The following is a 23205-nucleotide window of genomic DNA, read 5'->3' as shown; positions in this document are numbered from 1 at the left end:
AGCCATTTGTCGAAGGTTTCTGTGTTGATTTTCTTGAGATGTTGTCTAGAAAGTCATTACTGAAGCTGCAGTTGGCTGTAAAAACAATAGCAGCTCTCCTCTGTCACGGCTGTAATTTTGCACGGCCAACCACATGGCTTGGAGACGGTGAGGTCAGCCCTCGCCACACAATGCCCCTTTCAGGCTCGCTGTCAGTGAGGTCTTTATGCTGCTCTCACTCGGTTCTGACACGTCTCTAGTTTCCTCCTCGGGGTATCTATCTCCCCCTCTACTTATTTTCTGTTACTTCCCTGCTTCTTTTATTCTGCCTCTCTGTGAGTTTCTCTTTTCTGTTTTCCTTTCACTTTTTCTCTCTGTTAGGCTCTTCTCTTTCCCCCTTCCCTTTGCTCTTCCTCCAGTGAAACACAAGATCCCAGCCAGATGGGAGTTCTCATAAATTCCAAGCTGCGTGTCACACATTTTGTCTTGGAAAGAGAAAACCAATGCATGCGCGGCCAACACAACAGCCGCTGCTGCGTGCCTCGGGACATGCTGCGGCAGGGAGGAAAAATCCTGCTTCAGGAGAGCAGAACACTAAAGCTCATTGAGTCATTTTTAAAATTAAAAGGATTTATGATGTTTTACTTCAGTGCAGCCTTTCTCAGCACGTCCTTGTTAAGTGTTACATCTAATTCAGATCTATGGTGGAGCATGAAAGCCTTTAAGTCTCTGAGCATTAAGAGAATAATGAGTGAATCTGAGAGAGCAGTGGTGTGACTCTTATTAGAGGAAGCCTTTTAACACAGGATGTTATATCATCAAAGCAGCAGAAGCACACCCTGACATGATACAAGTGGGAAAACAAGTTTGAGTATTCAGCCAGTTAGTGTTTTATTACATATTTACAATATATTCCAGGTCACGGACCTCTGCACACGATTCTTTCCCACTCTCTACTTCTCTCTTATACATTCCCTGTTTCTCTCTGTCCCCAGTCCTCTTCCTCCCAGGAGTTATTGCACCAGTTGCCCTTCCAGCCCACGCAAGATGATCTCCACTTCCTGTTCAAACATTTCCGGAGCACGGAGAGTGTCGCGGACGAAGAAGGAGCTCACGCCTCGCCCCCTGTCAGGCTCCGCTCACGCAGTCTCAGGTAGCTTGGAGTTCTATCATACACTAACTATACTGCACAAATGTACGGACTACACAAACATTTCTGTGACACTGTGCTTCCCTGGGAGAAGTGATGATGTCATCAGATTAGTTTGATTTGAATGGATGGAACAAAAAGAAGATGACACACTTAAATATTTCTGGCAGATGTTTTAGGTTAATGTGAAAATCAATGAGAGAAGATAATGTCATGAGGCCCAGCACTGAAGTCCACCACTACTTGGATTACTAGTATTAATTCATGAATTAAAATTATTTCAAATATTACGTACTATTGTGACAAGGTTAAAAATAAGAAGTGTGATTACACTGCAGAGGTGCCAGATTTAAAGGGCGGGTCCATCTGCGTTCTTTTCCGTGTTTTTCAAATGGAATCTTCTTCTCAACCATTATTAAAAAGCAGTGACGTAGGTTACAGCGCTGATCCCGCCACCCCACACACACACTGTTCGCTGACAGTGTTGGCATGGAGGGTGAGAGAAGTGTTAACTTGAAAGTTTTAAGCATGGAGGTGGAACATGGTGCTATTAAACTTTTATTTAACACATAAAGACACACTGAGATTCAATTTAGTACTGCATTTGCATGTATAGCTCCACAGTCAATGTGATACCTACACTAATTGGCGATCAGCTCCCAGTATGGAGGAGCAGACAGGAGTATAGGGGGCACAGAGGCTAAGCAATTTAGCTCACTACTGTGGACGGCATGGTAGTTTGGCTCTGAAAGTCACACAATAACACAAACTAATTGATCAACAGAAGTGGTAGCAAGTGTTGAGAAGTAATGCTACTGTTTCTGTTAAAACAGTCGGGTGGCTGTGGATGGGAGCAGCAGCAGATGTATATTACCCTCCTGTAAAAAGGACCATGAAAGAATTTCAATCAGGAGAGACTCGTTTTTATAGTAAAAGAATATCGAGATCGAATTGAGATGATATGATTTAAGGAGGGTGAGGGATCCATAGTTGAATAGGGCATCCCTTCCGGTTCGAGACGCTGGTGGTGATAAGAGGTAGGGAAGATGAGATGAGAACAAGATGTGGAGAAGATGGAGAAGTGCTGATGTTCTGGATGAGTAGAGGAATGAGCCTTCATTGAACTTGTCCTGGACTCTGGATACGATGGCTGGAGGTGAATGGGGTGGAGGAGGGCCAATGACAGCAGCAGAGGAGAAAGCATCCTGATTGGCTGATAGAGATTGTGGTGAAGTTTCATTGGATAACTAGAGGTGAGAACACCCATAGTCAGCTGATAAAAGGAAGCAGTGGGAGAGGGAGGGAGAGAATTGTGAATGGATGAGCTCAAAGAAAGTCTTCCTTATTGAACTTAGGCTGAGCTTCATTAATAATAATATCGGTTTAAGTGTACACTATATTACGATTATTTTATCACTTTACTTTCCCACAGGGAACTGAAGCAGATATCTATGCTTTCTTCAAAATAGTAATTTTACCTCACAGCACACAGGAGTTGCTTGTCTACTATCGACTCAATCATTTACTTTGTTTGTGACCTTCAGGACTAAACTAGCATGGCACCTACAGCAGTATATGAGTTTATCTGTTAGCAACAACATCATGTAGACACCTGCATCACATGATTGGTAAAAAGTTTTTAGAAGCACTTGAGAATTTTTAGGCTTAAACATACATATTTGACTGAGATTTGAATATTTTGGGTTTGAATATATCAGGAGCACTACTGGAAAGCCACAGAAGGATATAAAACCGCAAAAAAAGGAACAAGGAACTGCTCTTTCAGTATGTCAATACACCAGCAGTATGCTAAATATTCTTGTTTTTTCAAGTGTGGTGTTGATAGACACTGTTTTCTCACAATGCAGTGCACAGCGGAAATATAGAGGAACTGATCACATCTAGTAAAATTAGAATACCAGCCTCACACTTGACTTAGTGTGGCCAGAAAGAAGCTACATCCGACTCTGACAGCTGAGTTAGTTAACTAACCTTTTCTAGTTAAAACAGCTCACGAAAGCCTATAACTCAAAAAGGTAACTGAAAAACTAACCTGTTGAGTATTGCTGCCAAGAATGTAAATGGAAGGGGAAAAAAGAAGTCATGACATTTATAATCTTTGTTCCTGAACCAGAGTTTCTTCTCTGCCATGTAAATTTTCCTGTAAGCTAACATTAACATGTCAGTTCTTTGGCCCAGCCAAGAGGTATGTCTAACTATAACTGCAATACGACGCTGAGCTGCTTTTGCTCCGCTGTGTGTGGAAACTTCTGCTGCACTAATTGAAGATGCTGGCTGTGGAGCTCACATAAACACTAACACCCCCTCCAGAAGCTTTAGTCACACAATGAGCAGCAGTGACAGACACCCTACCTCTTGTACATTTTCCCTCTGTTGCATAGCTGCTTACCCAAATATGGATTTAAAATAATTTTATGAGAGACAAACTGTTATCAGCATTGCAACCGCCGGAAAAAACCTGCAGTTAGTATCCATGTGCTCCCTAGCAGCAGAGCTGTAAACAGAATGTAAATAAGAAATGTCTCATTTGGTGAAATTGCCTCTCTCAGCCTCAAACCAACACAAATAGGCCGGATGTTCCGTCTTTCATGTGTGATCATAATGAAACACTGGCTGGGAGGATTTGAATATTGTGCGATAATTATTTTATGTGGTTCTGGTGTGGTTATGTGCGCTGGTTTCTAGCGATCCCCTGGATTAGAATATAGCATTTCCTCATCATTTAGCATGGCTGCTCTCATTAAACACTTAGACGAGCCCTCTAAATAGCTCTTGTGGCGGGGAGTTTTGAGGTTGCTGGAGACTTATATAATGGGTGGTGGAGGGTGTTGGCAGCATCTTGATGTGGTTGTTTTTTTCTGTGACGTGTCCTTGCCTGTGCCACATATATATGTATATATATATGTATATATATGGCGGAGATACTAGATACTCTATGTGCACTGCTCTTGGTATGCTGAAGTGGGTTTTTTTCCTACTTAAAGGAAAAAGTCACAGTTGAGACTTGTGTACAAGACAGTCTTCATCATTTATTGAGTCAAACATTTTAGGTTTCTGAATTTAAGTTGATGAGAAAATGTTAATAGTCCAGTATAAGTCAAGACTTTTACAATTCAGTAGGCTTGTTAACTGTCTGGTTTGGTTATAAAAGTTTATACCCACAAATATATATCAAGCAAAACAGCAGTTTCTGTCAGATGATCTGTTAATTTGAGCCCTGATCAGCTGTTTTCAGATTGAACACGAGATTCCACAAACTCACATCTAAATTACTGCACGTATTGACGATGGAAATGGATGCCGGACAAGTGTCTGTGTTGCTCTAAAATAGCTCCAGAGGGTGTGTAAAGCGTTTCTTATTGCCCTCAAATAGTTCCCAAGGGGTTAACTGTTGCTATTGCACTTAAATAATCCACTGCTGTGCAACGGCAACTGTCGTAGTAACCCAGAAATAGTAAAGTGCCTGTCACATGTTGATATTGTTATTTGTAGTATGTGATATATAGGGGCACCCAGGCTCGCTATTTTTAACGTTTGTGATGACAGTACGTTGATTTGCAATGTGTACAGACAGTTTTAAAGGTGGCGTCTCGTAACTGAAGCCCTGCGCACACAACAGATGTGGTCATGGATACTGCAGAGGAGAACCTGATCTGAATCACATTAGTGTTATATTCAAACATGCTGTGTTTATGACCCAGGATGGCTGTAAACACCTTCAGTCAAACATTTACTTGTAAGAAATGTAGTTTCTTTGTAGCTTTAATAAGACAGTTTTTGAGCTTTACATTGTTTTACAGCTTCAGTATGTCAGTGTTTAGCATTTTAAAGGAGCTGTATGCGACATTGAAACATCAATATAGCAACCATTTTGCTATGTTAAGATATAGAGGAGTAATGGCGTCCTGAGCAGAGAATGAAGTCCTGCTCTGTGTGTGCTGTATAATGAGCTTCTCTGTTCTTTGTTGTGGTCGACAGTTCAGCCACGTGTTAGTATATGTCAGTTCCTGTGTGTGTATCCTACTGGCTAGCTAATTGCAGCCACTTTGCGCAGGCTTAAACGGACGGCATCTTCACAAAATCATGGCACCTTCCCCCAGATCAGTATGCAAATAAGTTCCACTGTGTTTTTTCTGATTTAAATGTAGCATCCATGACTTATTAACTTGATCTGTTCAGTAGTATATTTATCGTAGGTTGTAGCTCTGATCCATTTTTCTGTTTTTCTCTTTTGCCTGGTTCCCCTCCAGCCCTGGACGGACCTGTGGAACATTTGACAATGAAATTGTCATGATGAATCATGTCTACAAAGAACGCTTTCCTAAGGTAAAGTCAGTTTCTTGCTGTCTTTTTATCTGTATTTGCTAAACATCCTCAGTTTGTTAATGTGTCTCCATGTGAAAAAAACAATCTATCAGGAGCTTTTTTACACGTGAAAATCAGGACAGGACATTTTAACCTGCCTGGCAAAGCCAAATCTTCACTTGTTCACCTGTGGGCTAATACTTGTTCATATAATACTGCTGTCACCGTTTCAAATGAAGTCTTCCATCTTGGTCGTTTCCCAGGCGACAGCCCAGATGGAGGGTCGGCTGCTCGACATCATTGCAGAGTGTTCCCCAGGCACTGCTCTGCCCCTGGCCGATGGTGTGCTGGGATTCATTCAGCACCAGCTGCTGGAGCTCGCCAGAGACTGTCTGGACAAGTCCCAGGAAGGCCTGGTCACCTCCAGGTACTTTGTGGAGCTGCAGGAGAAACTGGAGAAGCTGCTGCATGAGGTGAGTGTTTCTTCCATCTGATCCCTGGACAACATGCACACAGCTTTGCTTTTTATGATCATTCGACCCTGCAACTGTTCAGCTGGTGTTTGTTCCCTTTAAGACATCATCAGTGGATCTCTGATTGTTGGTAGCTCAGACTGCCCTCTGGGACATTGCAGGCTCTACTGTAGCTTCACTGGGAACATTGAATTGAAATTGCCTGTATGATTGGTTCCCATTCAGTGCTGTTTCCAGTTCATTGTTCAGTAATTGTGTTGTCATTTCATATCATACTTAGATCTGTGCGGTGGTCAAGTGTTTGATTACATAATGATTTATTACATAACCTTTCCAGCAACAGTTTCCCTGCAGCACATGCTGCCTTCTGCAATACAGATAACAGCTTCTGCTGCAGACTCGAATGACTTTTCTCTTTTTAATCAGGAAGTTGGATGAATTAATATCGAGTTATCAAGCCATTTCCAGCCACAGTTAGTACAGTGTGCAGTCTGTCTCCTATTGGCATAGTTTATTCCACAGTACAACAGGGAAAGACATCATTTTGTCTATAATTTCCACCAAAGCCACATTTCTGTAATTATTCTCCCATCTTGCCAATAAAATGATTTTCCAGCTTGGAGGGAGTTTATTTTTAGCAAATGTCAGTACCGTCACATGTTACAATGTTTGTCCCAGTGCTCGCTCATTCTTCTCTCGAATTGTAATTGCTGTTTTGTAACACTGTTTTTCTTGTCTACTGCAACTTTAAAAACAAATCATGTAACAGGTTTGACAGGGTAAGACACAGAGCCTGTTACAGATTATCAGCTGTCTAACCTGAACTCTGACTGACATCACTCTTAGCACCTCTGAAACACTGACTCTGAACATGCTGTTTGACCAAGGCAATGCAGTGTTAGTCTAAGATATGGACACAATGAGTGTTAGTAAGAGGTTTTTTTCTATCATTTATGAATCTGGCAAGGCAGCAAACGTAAATGATATTGATACAAGATGTTGAAATGCCAGCCCTGATTTGTTGAATCGCCAACAGATAACGTAAGAAGATGAAATGGATGCTAAAAATAACTCAAGCCAAAGTGCAGACAGCCTCTGTGCGTGCTGCGTGGCTCATACCAATTGGATTAAGTCACAATAATAATTCATCATCCTTTGTCTCTGCCCTTTCAGGCGTATGAGCGTTCAGAGAGCGAGGAGGTGACAGTCATCACCAAACTGGTCAAGAAGATTCTCATCATCATCTCCAGACCTGCCAGGCTCCTGGAGTGTCTGGTAAGACTCAATGGCAGACACATTTGTGATCATGGGTACAGGAGTGATGTAATATCATCATGATGTTCAAGTGCCTTGAGCCAAATATCTGTCCCTTCAAATGCAGATGTCACAGGTGACTCACATGCATTGATTATAGGCTGTAGTAATGATAGTTTCAGCTGTAATAATAACACAGTTGCATCTTAGGATAAGCCAACAACAAATTTACCTTGCTGGACAGAATGATGTTTTGAAATGTAGTCCGTAATCCATTTAAAGGAATACTTCACCCACAAAATGACCCTTTGTACATCAGCTACTCACCCCGTTGACTGTGTGATGAAACGTTTTTCTCGCATGCTTCCACGGTGAACGAAGAATCCAAAAGTTCTTGATGACTCCCCAAACACATGCATTTTCTAAAACCTCTCTATTTGTACTCATGTATACCTCTGCATACGAGTAGTGGACCTGGGCATTTAAGATCTGCCTGTGTGTCCCATTAAGCAGGTTTCAAATGCACACTCTTGCCCATGCACTCTACTCGTCTGTGCGTACGACTGTGTATGCACAAGTGTTTTAAACAGTAAGATTTTAGCGAAAATGTATGTGTTTAGGACGTACTGAGCATATGACTGGATAAATGATACTTGGATGAGTAATGTATACACACATTATCATTTTGTAGATGAAGTATTGCTTTAATATTGTCTGTTTGTAGCTGATAACTCAAGTTCACAAGCCCTAAAGAAAAACAAGTTGGAATTACTCCTTCATCTTTTTTTCTTGCCACCTCTGTCATCACATTGCAATTATGTTTCCTTTTATTTCCTGCTGTGTAGTTTGCAGCTTTTCTGTCAGGGGACTGTGTCTTTCTTGTGCAACACTTTTTGTAGTGACAGCTTTTTTTTTTTTTTTTTTGCTTTATAAAAGCCAAGGCCTACTAAATTGTATTTAAAATGGAATAAAACCACAACACACCCTTCCTCTCTCTTTTCTACAGGAGTTTGATCCAGAGGAATTTTACCAGCGTTTGGAGGCTGCAGAGGGTCAAGCGAAGGTGGGCCACGGCATCAAGACTGATATTCCCAGATACATCATCAGCCAGCTCGGCCTCACCAGGGATCCCCTGGAAGGTGAGGCATTGATTTATTAATTTATTATGTTAGTATTTTTCCACTAACCTCTCAACTTAGACATTTTAGAATACTTATGTCCTGATTCCTGAATAAATAGTACTGTGTATTTGGACTGGGTGTGCATGACATGAGCATTATTATTGCAGTAGTTGTTCATGTCCTGTTTATTTTACTGAGTCAAATGCATGTGCCCTAATTTATCGAAATTAAATCATATGTGATTTCCAAAAAATATACTCTCTCTTGATATGAGAACTTTAAAAAATTGACCTACATGGAGAACCAGTATTGCTAATGGTGATATCTCTGCTGCCATTTTAAGGTCTTCTCTTTTTATTGTTATTATGTATGTATTATTTTTTTGCCCTAGAACATTTTGTTTTGAATGAAATCGAGGCACCTCCTTAAATGTGTCATGGCAACTATCATGCATTGCACTTTACTCAACTTACCACTTCCCTCATTGTATTGTCTTCATACAAACAGTTTTTATTTTATCTGCTCTTAATGTGCACACTGTGGCCAAGTTTATGTGGATTTTTCCTAGTCTCAGTTCACGCCTTAGTGTCCCTGAGTCCTTTATTGTTCAGTTAAACAGGTTGTGTTTTTGGTCTGTGTCTGAGTTATGCTCTCCTCTGTTGACTAACACTGAAGGCTAGACTGACAGAGGAGAGCATAACTCAGCCGAATTGGAAAATTAACAGGACTGAGATATTATAAACTCATGAAAAAGAAAAAAATGAAAACACTAACAAATCCACTGTGGGTACCGTGACAGCTGCAATTTTGTCAAGCATCATTAGTCGGGTTGTATCATTGCAAACAGTTGAATGAGCACTCACCGTCCTCAATGGTGTTTATCTAAGCTGAATGGAGCTTGATGTGTGTCTGCTGTTGTTACAGAGATGGTCCATCTGGAGCAGACGAGTCCGAGTCACAGAGCGGTCAGCAGAGAGTCTGATGACACTGTAGATACAACACCTATACAGGTAGGCAGTTATAAAATAGTAATAATGCATTGTAATGTGACTCTCAGCTTGACAGAACAACTAGTGATGGGTGAAGGAGGGATGGGACGATGCACAGTATCCTAGATTGTGATATAAAACACTCATAATAACTTGATCATGGTGAACATCTATTATCGGGATGATCATGAATATCATGTCCAGCAGCACCCAAAGAGTCGGCTGGGCAACCAACAATAAAGGAGACTCTGCAAAAACAGGCTGCATATGCACTAGAGGTGTTGCAATATGCTGGTATTTGCAATAACTGTGATATTTAAGATATGAAATATTGATATCATGTCATGTCAGTAATACACACATTATAATATCATGTAAATAATGCAGTGCCTCACTGAAGGGATTGCTTGGACACAGTTGAAGTTTTGAATAGAGCGCATATTAATACAGGCAGACTCACAATAAAGTTGTGAAGTTCATGGATTTATGCTTTTCTAAAATAATGCCGCAGCTAAGTTCCTGTTATTGTCCTTCTCCTTTTGGTGTGTGTGTGATTCAGAGCCGAGCAGCCTGCACCCCTCCTCGTAGGAAACCACTGGAGAGCGACTTTGAGACTATCAAGCTCATTAGCAATGGCGCCTATGGGTGAGTAAGACAGACTTCTTTGTTTGCGTCCGACTGACTCAGTCTCTTTGTTGACACCACAGAAAGCCCAATAAAAGCGGAAAAGAAACTAGAAATGAGGATGTGTTGTTTTAGTACTTTTGTGTGTACACTTTGAATTTGTCTGGGCGACTTCATTTCAAGTCTGAACTGATGCTCAATAGTAACTGATAGTCCATACCTATCATTCCCTCATAAACTCTCCCTTCTCTGTCTGTCCTGGAATTTTCCTTCTTTCTCTTCTTCTGTCCTCCTCCCTCCCTTCTCATGCCATGCAGTGCTGTTTTTCTGGTGCGCCACAAGGAGACCCGTCAACGTTTTGCCATGAAGAAGATCAACCGGCAGAACTTGATGCTGAGGAACCAGATCCAACAGGTGTTTGTGGAGCGAGACATCCTCACCTTCGCTGAAAACCCATTTGTGGTTTCTATGTTCTGCTCTTTTGAGACGCGGAGGCACCTCTGCATGGTCATGGAGTATGTGGAAGGTAAGATTTGAATTTTTAATGCACATGTCTATATTTTTAACAGGAATAAGCTAATGTAATATTCTTTAAAGCTACAGTAGGCAACTTTTGTCGTACTTGCTGAAACTGTCACTATATCCTGACAGTCATGCTCTTCCCAGTGTTTCGAATTGCATTTGCTAGAATCCAAAGCACAAACAAAAACACAAAAACATCCAGTCAGAGCAAGGAGGAGTCTTTATCATGCAGTGTCAATCACACGCTGCACTGCCAACAACAGCGTTCACGGCAAAGACAAGTTAACAAAAGAAGGCTGAAGACAAAAGTAGGCTAAAGAGAGAGTAAACATCGGAGTGGCTTTTCCGTGATGGAGAGAGCTACGGGACCTGAAAGGATCAAAACTGATGCCGGCTTGCGTTCAGATTAACTCTCTAACTCTTTCTCTTACTTTTCGTCGTTGGTTTTCTTCTGTATTATTGTCTTTAGCATGTATACTGTTGTTGCCAAGGGGGGGTTGGCGTGTTTATTTCATTGCTGGTGGTTGTTTCTCAGCTGTTCAATTTGCCAAGCTTCTCCTGAAGCTTGAAGAATTGAGCCTGACTGTGTGAGCATGTGCACGAGCAGCAATTGGCACTGCATTAGAGACTCCTGGTTCTGGTTGGATGTTTTTGTTCAAGGGCGTTGAATACTTGCAAATGCCATTAGGAACACTAGGAGGAGGCAGAGGAACCTGATTTTTCCACAGCTAATTTGTCTCATGTATGACTGTTAGGATATAGTGACAGTTTTTTTTAAATAAAAGTTATTGACTGTAGCTTTAAAATCTTTATTTGTCCACACACTGTAAACACAATAGAGTCAGAGAGATACAGAAAGCCTAAACAAAGCATCTGTCTCTGTACTTAAAGGCGGGGATTGTGCCAACCTATTGAAGAACATCGGTCCGCTGCCTGTGGACATGGCTCGAATGTATTTTGCAGAGACTGTTCTGGCTTTAGAGTATCTTCACAACTACGGCATCGTGCACAGAGACCTCAAACCCGACAAGTGAGTCCTCATTTCACATTTTTCCATCTCTGCTTTGAGGCTGCACCTAATTATTTTCCAAACTTTCGTCATTTTTTAGACATGCCATCGTCTTTAAAAGCCTGGCAGTCTTTTTGAAGTCGGAACAGAATTTTCTGAAACGTTCAGCCTTTGATATTTTTCACTGAGTCTGAGATCTGTGTCTTGGGGTTAGCGTTTGATGTAACATGAAACATTTCCTTCTTTTTTTCAGTTTGTTAATCACCTCCATGGGACACATTAAGCTGACAGACTTTGGGCTGTCAAAGATTGGGCTAATGAACATGACCACCAACTTGTATGAAGGACACATCGAAAAGGATACCAGAGAGTTTATCGACAAACAGGTTTGTCTCTTCTCATCTCTTCTCTTCATCTCGTCTGTGGGTTTTATGACCTTATCTGACATCAGTCTTCGCTGTCTTCGTATGTTTCTCCTCTCTGCAGGTGTGTGGTACTCCAGAGTACATTGCTCCAGAGGTGATCCTGAGGCAGGGCTATGGGAAGCCAGTGGACTGGTGGGCTATGGGCATCATCCTTTACGAGTTCTTAGTGGGCTGTGTGCCTTTCTTTGGAGACACACCAGAACAGCTTTTCGGTCAGGTGGTCAACGGTAAGAGCATTTTTACTGAGTCATCACATGCAGCTCTTCCACACATAAATTTTGCATGATACATGTTGAATGTTTATTTTAGTCTCCTCAAGTTCATGCAATGCTTCTGTGTCATTGAATCGCTTCACTGCTTCCCTGGTATGTGCTTCTTTATCCAGATGACATCATCTGGCCAGAAGGGGAGGACGCTCTGCCAGCTGATGCCCAGGACCTTATCACCAGACTGCTGAGAACGAGCCCTCTGGAGCGTCTCGGAACAGGTTAGTGGCAGTGTGAATGATGACGAATGGGTAGACAAGGCCCACTGGAGCAGGGATATGCTTTGCCTTGGGGACACTTTTGCAAAACAACAAAGGACCAGTTAACAAAGAAACATTAATAATAAGCATATAAATAATTACTCCAGACCTCTGTCGGGGAGTCCTGGGGTTCGGGGAATCCTCTGCCTGGCATTTTCTTTATAAAGAAGCCCTATTTTGATGTTTTTTAATGCACTCGGGCACCTTATTTACATTGAATCAGTTTATTTTCACCAATTTTTGTCAATTAGAAAATGGTTGTCTGGCCACCCGGCACCCTATCAGGCTGTAAGTTTAGTATTACTGCTCTAGAGTATGTCCTGCTGGGTCCCAATGTGACCTTCTGCTGGTCAAGAAGAGGCACAAACAGATTTCTTGTACTACTTACTAGTCAGTGCAAGTCATGTGTGGAAAAATATAAACTTTTGAAAATATTTAAAGTTGCTCTTTCATCTTAAAAGACCACATCCCAGCTCTTTACTGGCAGTTTGAGACATTTTTGTGGCTGTATTTGATAGAAAATTTCCAACACATACTGACTTTTATGCTTACATCAAAGCTGTAATAACGAGGGTTAATAAGGCAACATCTGGATCGAGGCAGAGCTGTGGTAAACAACACCGTGATGACGGGTGGAAGCTCCAGAGGCTGTTGACTCGAGTAGGTCAAAGCTCATGAGAGGAGGGCCGTCTTGTCATTTTACAGGATGTTCTCACCACAAAGGGAGATATCAGTGTATCAGGAGAGACACTGGTTACAGATTGGCTGAGGAGTGACTGTAAACTAGGCCATAGATGTACAGATACAAAAGCCAAATCTGTTTATCTGATTTTTTTGTTTGTTTGTTTGTTTGCTCTTCAGGTGGAACCACTGAGGTGAAGGTGCACATGTTCTTCCTGGGTCTGGACTGGAACGGCCTCCTGAGGCAGAAAGCTGAATTCATACCTCAACTCGAGACTGAGGAGGACACCAGTTACTTTGACAGTACGTGACAGACCGGTTAGATACCTGGACAGATTCACACAGTGCTATTTTGAGTATGAACTCACCTTACTACGGTGGAAACTGCTTTTAGTGATCATGTTTTTCCAGGTGAAATTGATAACTATAAGCAGATGACTATTATAAAGCTTTTTGTCTTTCGTTTTTCATGCAAATTACCATCTAATTTACATTTGTATATTTATTACATTTCGGGGCGTTTTGTGAAAGGGCCCACTTCACAAGGGCAGCTTCAACCACACGTGCTGTCCCTTTGCACATTCGTTTTCTTTCTCCATCACTTGTAGTCATAAGCTTTGAGAAGATTACATTTTTCACCGAGAGAAAATGAGTTTCCTTTTTCCATCATAATTTCAGTGTGCACACAGCAGCAGCCTCAAGCAGCATGCTAGATGCAGACAGGTTACCATGAGGCAAAGTATCATGGTTGGAGTAAAGTAAAAAAAAAAAAAAAAAATCCAATTACCATAGTTTTAAAATGCTTTTCCAAATGTTGTCATGTGTGAAAAGACCCAAAATGAGCACTGTAAGTCTCTGTCTGCAGGCACACAGACACACCTAGACATATATTTGTTATTAGCACAAAAGGACGCAGTACTATGAGAACAGGCTGTCAGAGTGTTGATGTTTTTGGGCAGAACTGGGGTGGTAGTCAGGATAAAAACAGGGTCATCAGTTTGTCATTATTTGATGTGCTGTCATTGTGTTTCCTACAGCCCGATCAGAGCGCTACTGTCACATGGACTCAGATGACGATGATGAAACTAATGATGATGAATCATTTTTGGAGCTCCGACAGTTCTCCTCTGTGGCGCACCGCTTCAGCAAGGTACTGCTCTGCTTACTGGTCTTCACCTATAGATTATTTCACATATATAGATACATCATTAACCGATAGAATTACTCTTTGAGAAAACAGCCCTCCAGATATCTCACCCATTTCCTCCTTAACCTCCAGGTGTACAGCAGCACAGAGCACCTGTCCACCTCCACGCCGTCCAACCAGAGCCTGTCGTCGTCGGAGCGAAGCCACAGTGAGGAGAAGGAGGAGCGATGGGAGGGCAGGGGAGTCCTCTCCCCTGGCGATGGACACAAACACTTGGCTGGTGGAGACAGGAGGGCAGATGGACACAGAGGGAGGTGAGAGCACGAAACGCGAGAGAGTGATGTCCTCATTATGAGAGGGAAAGAATTACAGCCCTCATTCTCTCCTTGTTAGCTGTCAGTTTTTAGAGAGTGTGAGATTGAAGTGTAATATTCTCTCACAATAAATATGAAGCACTTTATATTCAAACTAAGCATTTTTTATCAGATGTTATAAATAGTCTTTTTGGAATAATACAATAGGTCATTTCAACCTTCAACCAAGTTTGACTCTCTGTATGGAGTTTGTTTGTGTATTGATTTGGGTTTTCCCCAGGCTCTGACTTCCTCCACCTGACATGCAGTTCAGGTGGAGACTTTTACATTGCACTTAGGCGTGAATGTGAAAGTGTTAGGTTTCTTTCCATTCAGTGCTCACTGGGAATAGCTCCAGGTCCCCCTCTGACCCTGAATAGAGCACAGAAAGAGGTATTTAAATACTGCAGTTCTTATGGGCTGTAACTCAGTCCTCAGGAAAACAGTCAGTCCTCCATCTTCAATTTTAGGGGTTTATATATCCATGTGTACCTGTCCTCATATACAGGTTTAACACTTATATGTATATCTGTGTTCACCTGCATACCCACATGTATACAACCTACATACCTGTGTGTACTTCAGTCTGTCAGCAATTTTCGTGTTTAGTTTTCTTACATATGCCCCTCCCACACTATTATAAGTGCAACTCTTTAAATCAGAACCAAGGAAGTTCCAATTTCTACTATTTCCATCAACTTACTCATAATTCAGTGTAAATATTTCAGTGCATATATTTCATCGGCCAAATTGTGAAAGAGATTCTTATCCCAGGTTTTACTGTGTTTCTTCGCAGCCTGCGTCCTCGTGCTTCATCCAGCTCCTCCCAGTCAGAGCGCAGCGCCAGCCCACTGGTGATGAACAGCACCCAGAGCCTTGACATCATGCCTCGCTTCGCCATCTCTGCTGAGGAGGAAGGTAAGATGCACACCGCTGTTCATTCTCTTCTCCTGTTGTTTTGCAATGAAACACTCACACATTCTGTTCCTCCTGATTCTAGACGGGATGGTCTCCAACCTGCGCCGCATTCGGCTCCGGAGCAACAGCACAGGCACCAGGCCGTCCTTCCGAAGAGGGGCATCCCGGCGCATCGCTCACCAGCTGGAGACCCCAGAGAAACCCAGATCCCCAGCTGGAAAAGTCCCCAAGTCTGCCTCTGTCTCCGGCCTGTCCCTCATCATCACCCCAGGTAGACCGGATGATAGTAATGTCTGATGTCTTTGTGACTTACCAGTTTGCGTTGATGCTGGTATAGATTCAGCTGCTCACTCAAATTCCTGTTATAGTCATGTTTTTCTTTCAAACAAGTCTTTCAGAGGCACTGCTGCAATCTGTCTATATTTGCTAAGACTATTTATGTGTTTACAGTGCCCCCTACAGCCTGATGCTGTGTAATTTATAGAAAAACTAACACAGTAGACAAAATGAGAATAATTTCAATTGACTTATGATGTTTTTCCTTTGAAATTCTCAATAACCTCAATTTTAAGCATTAGATGTAGTTTTATAAAATACTAAATGATGCAAAATGTAAGAAAATATCAGACACACTATCCACAAACACTCATCAGATGACCTTTCTGTTCTTCTTCTCCTGATCCAGATGACTCAGCAGGTCCTCCAACAAGCCCCAAATCGTCCTTGTCCCTGTCATCCAACCCCTCGTCCAGAGACTCATCCCCCAGCAGGGACCTCTCTGTCAGCATCAGCTGCCTCAGACCTCCTGTGGTCATCCACAGCTCTGGGAAGAGGTTTGGCTTTGCGTTGCGGGCTATAAGGGTCTACATGGGAGACAGTGACGTCTACACTGTGCACCACATGGTCTGGGTATGTGTCCTCATCTCGGGTGTAGCTGCTTGTGTATAGTCAATGAATTTAGAGTAACTATTAAACATGCAATTTCAGTTTAATTATGTACTGAAACAGCTTTAATGGTGGTGATATTTTCTTGTAGATGACCCTAAAAGTCAAGACTATAGAGACTTAATAACTGCAGATAATCAGCTCTGTATTTTATAGCTTTTATGTTTGCATTTTGAGTTATCTGATGCTGTGTATAAAGGTGTTAATGTTCATATTTATCATATCTTTCACTGAGTATGTCGACCGAAAACACTGTTTGTAATAATTGCATAGGTGAAACACTGTCAATCATGAGAACAGCTGATTAACTGGTTGCTCGACCGGTAATTTTAGTCTGAGGTTGTGTGTGTTTGTGTCCACAGTGTGTTGAGGACGGCAGTCCAGCACACGAGGCAGGATTGAGGGCTGGTGACCTCATCACTCACGTCAATGGGGAGTCGGTCCAAGGACTTGTCCACACTGAGGTGGTGGAGCTCCTGCTTAAGGTACGAGGATAATTTAAATTTTAAGATATTTTTTCTGCATACATATTGTATATTTTGATGATTAGAGTCTGTTTTAAGTCGGGAAAAGTCTAAATGGACTGCTGAGTCTTTCTAACACAAATACACGTTGTATAAGTGATAATATATCATTTTGTGGCTCAACACCTAACAGACAGACAAACTGAATGCTTAGAAGCAGGTGTTTATGCTGATGATGTGTTTTCAACAGAGTGGCAACAGGGTGACCCTGCAGACTACTGCTCTGGAGAACACGTCTATCAAGGTGGGCCCTGCCAGAAAAGCGAGCTACAAGGCTAAAATGGCCCGACGCAGCAAGAAGAGCAAGAGGAAGGACGGACAGGACAGGTACATGAGAGGAGAATGAAATTATTTGCAGCAGCAGCATTACTGTTTGACATTTGGAGCTCCTGTCTGATGTTTAGTATCAAGCCCCTTTCAGATCAAATATTGGCAGAGAGAGACGAGTTTGCGCCGGTCTACAACATTCTGAGAAGCCGCCAGTTTAGACCAATGCGATTGGACGAGCCCCTCTGTACTTCCAACCTAATTTTCGGCTTTTGAGCAAGGAAACTATACGAGTAACGGCTGAAAGAGTAGCCTAACATGACTTTGTTTTTATGTGTGCGACATGCACATGTACACAGCCAGCAGCAGCAGCGATACACCACCTGATACCGACACACTGTGAGGACGGAGACCGACGTACATTTCAGTGGCCATGGAGATGTAAATGAGCCAGACTTGGGCTCGGCAGAGATGGAGGGCTGTTTTCAGAGAATGCCACAGCAGGCAAACACGCTGCTGCTAACAGTTTGTGACTGACTTGACCAGCTGACTTGCTACAAGCCGATTGGCTGTCGAAACAGGTGACGTGCCTTACGTTCTAAAACCAGCCGCTGGTGACTTGACGAGATGAGTTGCAGCTGCTGGCTGGCTTGAGTCGAGCTGAGATGGGCCAGTTCACACTGCTGCATATTTTCTGTGCGATGTTCTAAAACGTTTTCTTCTTGTTGCAAATTTTTGGTCTGAACTGGGCTTTAGATTTTAGACAGACAACTTGGACTTAATTTGACAGGGAATACAGTTAATAGTCATACATTTCCAATTTGGCTCATTGGGAGATACTTTTTACACTCAAGTAAACATGCAAAGAATAAAATTATCATTAAAACACTCACCTGACATCTCTCTTTCTCTCTTGCGCAGCCGACGACGTAGCATCTTGAAGAAGCTCTCTAAGCACACTCCTCCTCCGCCCATGCAGAGCAGTCGTAGCTTCTCTTCAGGTTTCCACCAGTCATCCAGCGACAGCCTCTCAGGCTCCCCCACACAGAGTCTCTCTCCTGGACCGTCTACACCTTGTCGCTCTCCTGCTCCTGATCACTCCGGAGGTGAGTGAGGATGCATCACTTACATCCCAAAATAGGAGCTGTCGATCTCTTTGTTGATGCTATGCTGTGACAAAATATCTACTGATGCTAAACTGTTTCATTTCTTCCTCTTTCTGTCAGATTCAAGTTCCTCTCCGTGCTCCAGCTCCCCTAACTCGCCTGTACCGCAGGCCCGTCCCAGTTCCCTACATGTCTTGGGTCGCTACACCAAAGCTGGTCGCTGCAAGTCCACCAGCAGCATCCCTCCTTCTCCGCTGGCCTGCATCCCTCCTCCTCAGCCCCTCTCTCCCCAGTGCTCTCCATCCTGCCTCCCCAGTCACCCCAAGTCCCTGCAGGGTTTCCATGGCAAGACATTGTCCCCTCCCACTATCACCCGCCACTCTGTGCGTCCCCGCAGTGCAGAACCACCTCGCTCACCGCTCCTCAAGAGGGTGCAGTCAGCGGAGAAGCTGACAGGAGACAAGACAACAGGGGGTTACCATGGGGACAGGAAGGCCTACAGCACCCGTCGCCACACCATGGAGGTGCCTCTGTCTGAGGGAGAGGGACTGGAAGACATGGAGGGGGACACCGCCACGGGGTTCGTCTGTGTTGGTGAGCACGGCCGTCAGGGTCTGTACATAGGAGGGCAGAGAGGTCACCAGGACGCAGCCAGTGGAGGCAGCGAGCACTTTCGCGCCTCCGCCTCGCCACAACACCGCGGCGGCAACCACCACTCCAAAGAGGTGGTGGTGATGAGGAAGCTGGCGCTGTCGGAGCGAAGGGACTCCTTCAAGAAACAAGAGGCCGTGCAGGAAGTGAGTTTTGATGATTTGGAGGAGAGAGAGGCGACGCCGAGCCCAACGCTTCCTGCCATGCAGCCGAAGTCATTCAAGGCATCCTGGATCAACTCGGCCCAGTCAGAGTCTGCTGTGAAGCTGGAAGGAAGAGGATCACAGGGTACAACAACACCGCAGAAAGCCAAGTCAAAAGACAAAGAAGGCTTTTAGTTTAGTGACGTTGCCAGGGACTACAGGTCAACATAGTCTTTGACCTGCTACTGTACTTACATTTGAAGGCCTTGCATGTGTGTCCAGAAAACTGTGACCAAGTCCCAAATCATCACGAGCAAACCGCTTGAAGATGGAAGAACAAATTAACATTGATGTTTCTCAGTAATATATGCATCCTGCAACACTGTTAACAGAATACTGACTGCCAAACCAAGTTTACTTCCTAGTTGCTTGTTTTCTCTCTTGGTTCTCAAATCACTGTGGCACCTGTAACTGATGTACTTTGTAAATACGGTTTTGTTTTAAATGAAGAAACTTATTTATGACTTTTTATGCTCATCTTGTTTTATTAGTTGCTGAAAATGCCTTGGATGCTTCAGCTGTTCTTAGGAAGGAATTGCACAAAAGAAAAGCCACGCAAAAACTTCTCAGTGTGGTTTCACAGCAGGTGCAGAAAAGGGCATCAGTCGATATCGTAAATTTTTTTCTTTTTAATACCTCAATGCCTGTCAAGAACTGGGTGTTGTTTCGTGTTCAGATTGGGTCTTTGAAACAAACTTACAGTGTTTGTCCTGCGACGTATAATGTATTATAACATTTCAGAAGATACTCTGTGCTGCCTCTCTATTATACATCTTCTGGTGGCGACCATTTTGGACTCATCCATCCTGAACACAGGCCTTGTATAAACGTTTTAAAAGGACAAAAATATCAACATCTCAGAAGCCTAGCTGTGGTGCCAAAGGAACCATTTAAAAAGAGGTACTGTAGTTGTACATAAGAAGCTTCATGCATGCATGGGCTCTACTTCCACTTCCTGTCTGTCCTCTAAAAAAAAGTGCGTCACTCCTCTCACGGTGATTTAAACCATAACCTGATCAACACACAGGTGTGTAGATAAAGCTTTGTGACTACCTTTCAGAAACCAGGCTGTCATCTCTGTCCTCTAATTAATACCTTGTTGAAACAATACGCCTCCGTCCAGCTCCTTACAAACCTAGTCTAGCTGAAGTGTTTGCACAAGTTGTTGTAGCCGTGTAACAGTTAGAGCACATTTATATTTCAGGACGACTTCCTTCTCCGTGAGATTCAGATATTGTACAGTGGATGCAACAAACAAAAACTGGCTCCCTTGGCTGTTTTTTTTTAATTTTATGAATGAATGTTTACATTTTAGTGCAGATATACGTGTGGTTTTTGTTAAATTATTATGACAAAAAAAAGACAGGGAATTCAACCAGTGGCCCTGAGTGGATGAAGGAACGAGTTAGAAGTGATCTCCTTTTGTATATTTTGATATGGAAACAGTCTTGTTGCAGTACTAATAACCTATGCTGTTGATGTATATTGTATAAACAATGGTGGACCTTATAACAGCTGTTGATGGTGTCTTTTTGAAAGTGACCTTGTAAGGGTAGATGGACTCGGATACATTGTGTGTGGCAGGGTCTTAATCTCATGTTGCGATCAGCCTCAAAGGATTGTGCATGCTTCACATCCCAGTATGATATTCCCACAATTTTACAACATGGTTCCTTTTTTTTTTTAACTTAAATTTTTTATTTCATCCAAAGGGCCTTGAATTCTGTAATTTGATGTTAAGTCGCTGATTTGAGCTTTAAAATGTGAGTTTTGTTAAGAGATGTGAACATATGGGATTTTCAGTTCTTTGTTTTCTGTTCCTGTTCCCATTTTGAAGAATCTTTTAAATTACTGTCATTGAGGAACTGTTTGGATCAGCAACCAAAAATGCTTCCGACCTTATTTCAGATTAATTTCTTCACAGAAGAAACGTTTGTCTTGTGTTCTTATGAAGGCACACATTTGTACTTTGCTGTTGAGGGAACTGTTCTAATGGATGTTTAGCACATACTAAGCCTTGAACGGTGGTTTTAGATTGAACTAGAAGTTTGTTTGTTGTACTTTGGGGGTGAAACAAAAACTGTATGTCTGTAAGATTTATCCCTGAATCTATGATGCAATATACATCTTGGTATGTTCTTAGAAATGATCTTTTTATTTCGTACCCCAACCAGACAGTCATAGCATCTCTTGATGTTAAGTTGTATCATGTTTGCCTTTTTCTTAAATCAAGACTTAATTTTGTGGAGACGACTATGACGACTCCTCTCATCTCTGTTGTGTGTGTGTGATGAACTCCATGTCTTCACAGGGGTGCTCAACTGTCATCCTCCAAGAATTCCACACTTGTTTCAGTGTGTTTGTGTGTGTTAAAAGTTGTTGCTCCCGATTCAACCCCATGTCCCCAAATGACAAACTGGCCTTTGTGAAATTCCTACCATGTGGGTATCTGATGCATACTGGTGTGACATTGTTTTTTTATTGTCTTAACAGTGCTTGAAATAAATGCATTGCAAAGGGACTAAAAAGTCCGGGACTACAAAGTGTTTGCTCTCATTATTCCTCCCTTATACAGCAGTTAATACAAGTTTGTGGCACCATCTTTCTTCCGTGTAGTTGTGGTATGGTGTAGTTTGGTACTCTACACTGATAAACACCTGTAAATACTACAACAATGATTACTCTATGTAGTAATAATACGCTAGGTCTGATAACTGTTTGACTCAGTCTGCCTTAGGCACACAGATAAAATCCAGGTTTTGCTTACATTGTCCCTTATACGCATTCATTACCCATAACCACTTCACCTGTTCAGGGTTGCGGGGAGGTGGGGTGGAGTCTATCCCAGCTGACATTGGGTGAGAGGCGGGGTACACCCTGGACAGGTCACCAGACTATCATAAGGCTGACACACAACAGGCAATTTTAGAGTCACTAGTTAACTTAATCAGCATGTCTTTGGATTGTGGGTGGAAGATGGAGAGCTTGGAGAAAACCTAAAACTTGACACACAAGGCCACGTTTGTGCCACCAACAGCCGGGTGTTTTGTGGCAACACACCACCATCTTTCCAGCTGCATTTGTGCCCCACAAAGCCTGGTGCTTTTTAGCGACACACCTCTGGACACACCTCCAACTTTTCAGCCACGCTTATGCCACCTCAACTGACCCCTTTCAACACCAAGGAGCAGCGGCTCTACTCCGAGCTCCCTCCGGATGTCCGAGCTCCTTACCCTATCTCTAAGACTGAGCACAGCCACCCCACGGAGGAAACTCATTTCAGCCACTTGTATCCGTGATCTTATTCTTTCGGTCACTACCCAGAGCTCATGACCATAGGTGAGGGTCGGGATGTAGATGGACCAGTAAATTGAAAACCAAATCCAAACCAAATTATGAGGCAACTGCCCAACCACTGGTAGCTACTGTAGTACAAAGAGTGAGAAAGTCCACAGAGAGCAGGTGGAAATGGAGGTGGATGAGTCAAACAAACTCCAGACTTTCATTTCAGAGCCCGCTGTTAGTTTACCGTGTTAATACAAAAGTCAGTGGAGTTATTTTTAATAAAAACATAGTGTGCTAGTATGTTTAGCATGCAACACTAGTGATGTATATCACATGACGTGACATTATGTTAGTGACAAGTGACTGTGGTGTTTTTCTCCAAACCTAACCAAGTACTTTTGTTACCGAACCTTGTGTGCATGTAACAAGAAGAAACTGCACATGTCCTGTAAAAAGTGAAACTGTATTGTGAAAAGATTCAATGCATGTAACAAGTGTAAACCGATATCCTGTCAACATCCAAAACTGACGCAAGAGGGTACCAAGCGCACCATATTTTGACATGAAGGGCCACTTAGAGAGCAGAGGCGATTGACGTTGAAGTTGGGATTAGAACGTGTTGGAGCAACATGGCGGAATACGGTGACAGAAACACAACAATTCTTATTTTCAGGAGATTGTACACTAATAAAAACATAGTTATGAATATTATACACCATTTCTGACA

At 42.7% G+C, this 23205-nt stretch overlaps 1 protein-coding gene across 3 annotated transcripts in view; it reads left to right on the top strand.

The window, feature by feature from the left end:
- The window catches only part of mast3a (microtubule associated serine/threonine kinase 3a), a 40725-nt gene extending 18995 nt beyond the window's left edge, over positions 1–21730 (top strand). For all 3 annotated transcript variants that reach the window (XM_050032644.1, XM_050032645.1, XM_050032643.1), the window contains 22 exons: positions 975–1132; positions 5401–5476; positions 5719–5928; positions 7102–7203; positions 8189–8321; positions 9228–9313; positions 9852–9937; positions 10234–10442; positions 11330–11468; positions 11701–11833; positions 11934–12099; positions 12258–12359; positions 13260–13382; positions 14117–14229; positions 14359–14540; positions 15376–15497; positions 15580–15768; positions 16183–16406; positions 16805–16927; positions 17157–17293; positions 18155–18339; positions 18460–21730. In XM_050032644.1, coding sequence (XP_049888601.1) covers positions 975–1132; positions 5401–5476; positions 5719–5928; positions 7102–7203; positions 8189–8321; positions 9228–9313; positions 9852–9937; positions 10234–10442; positions 11330–11468; positions 11701–11833; positions 11934–12099; positions 12258–12359; positions 13260–13382; positions 14117–14229; positions 14359–14540; positions 15376–15497; positions 15580–15768; positions 16183–16406; positions 16805–16927; positions 17157–17293; positions 18155–18339; positions 18460–19328 — 3867 coding nt within the window. In that variant the 3' untranslated portion in view covers positions 19329–21730. The remainder of the gene's footprint in view (positions 1–974; positions 1133–5400; positions 5477–5718; positions 5929–7101; positions 7204–8188; positions 8322–9227; positions 9314–9851; positions 9938–10233; positions 10443–11329; positions 11469–11700; positions 11834–11933; positions 12100–12257; positions 12360–13259; positions 13383–14116; positions 14230–14358; positions 14541–15375; positions 15498–15579; positions 15769–16182; positions 16407–16804; positions 16928–17156; positions 17294–18154; positions 18340–18459) is intronic.
- The last annotated feature ends 1475 nt before the right edge of the window (positions 21731–23205 follow it).

The sequence above is a fragment of the Epinephelus moara genome, chromosome 21, assembly GCF_006386435.1.
Source record: "Epinephelus moara isolate mb chromosome 21, YSFRI_EMoa_1.0, whole genome shotgun sequence".
In the NCBI taxonomy this organism is placed as follows: Eukaryota; Metazoa; Chordata; class Actinopteri; order Perciformes; family Serranidae; genus Epinephelus; species Epinephelus moara.
Note: the sequence above shows the minus strand (reverse complement) of the source record. Positions and strands in the feature narration are given on the sequence as shown.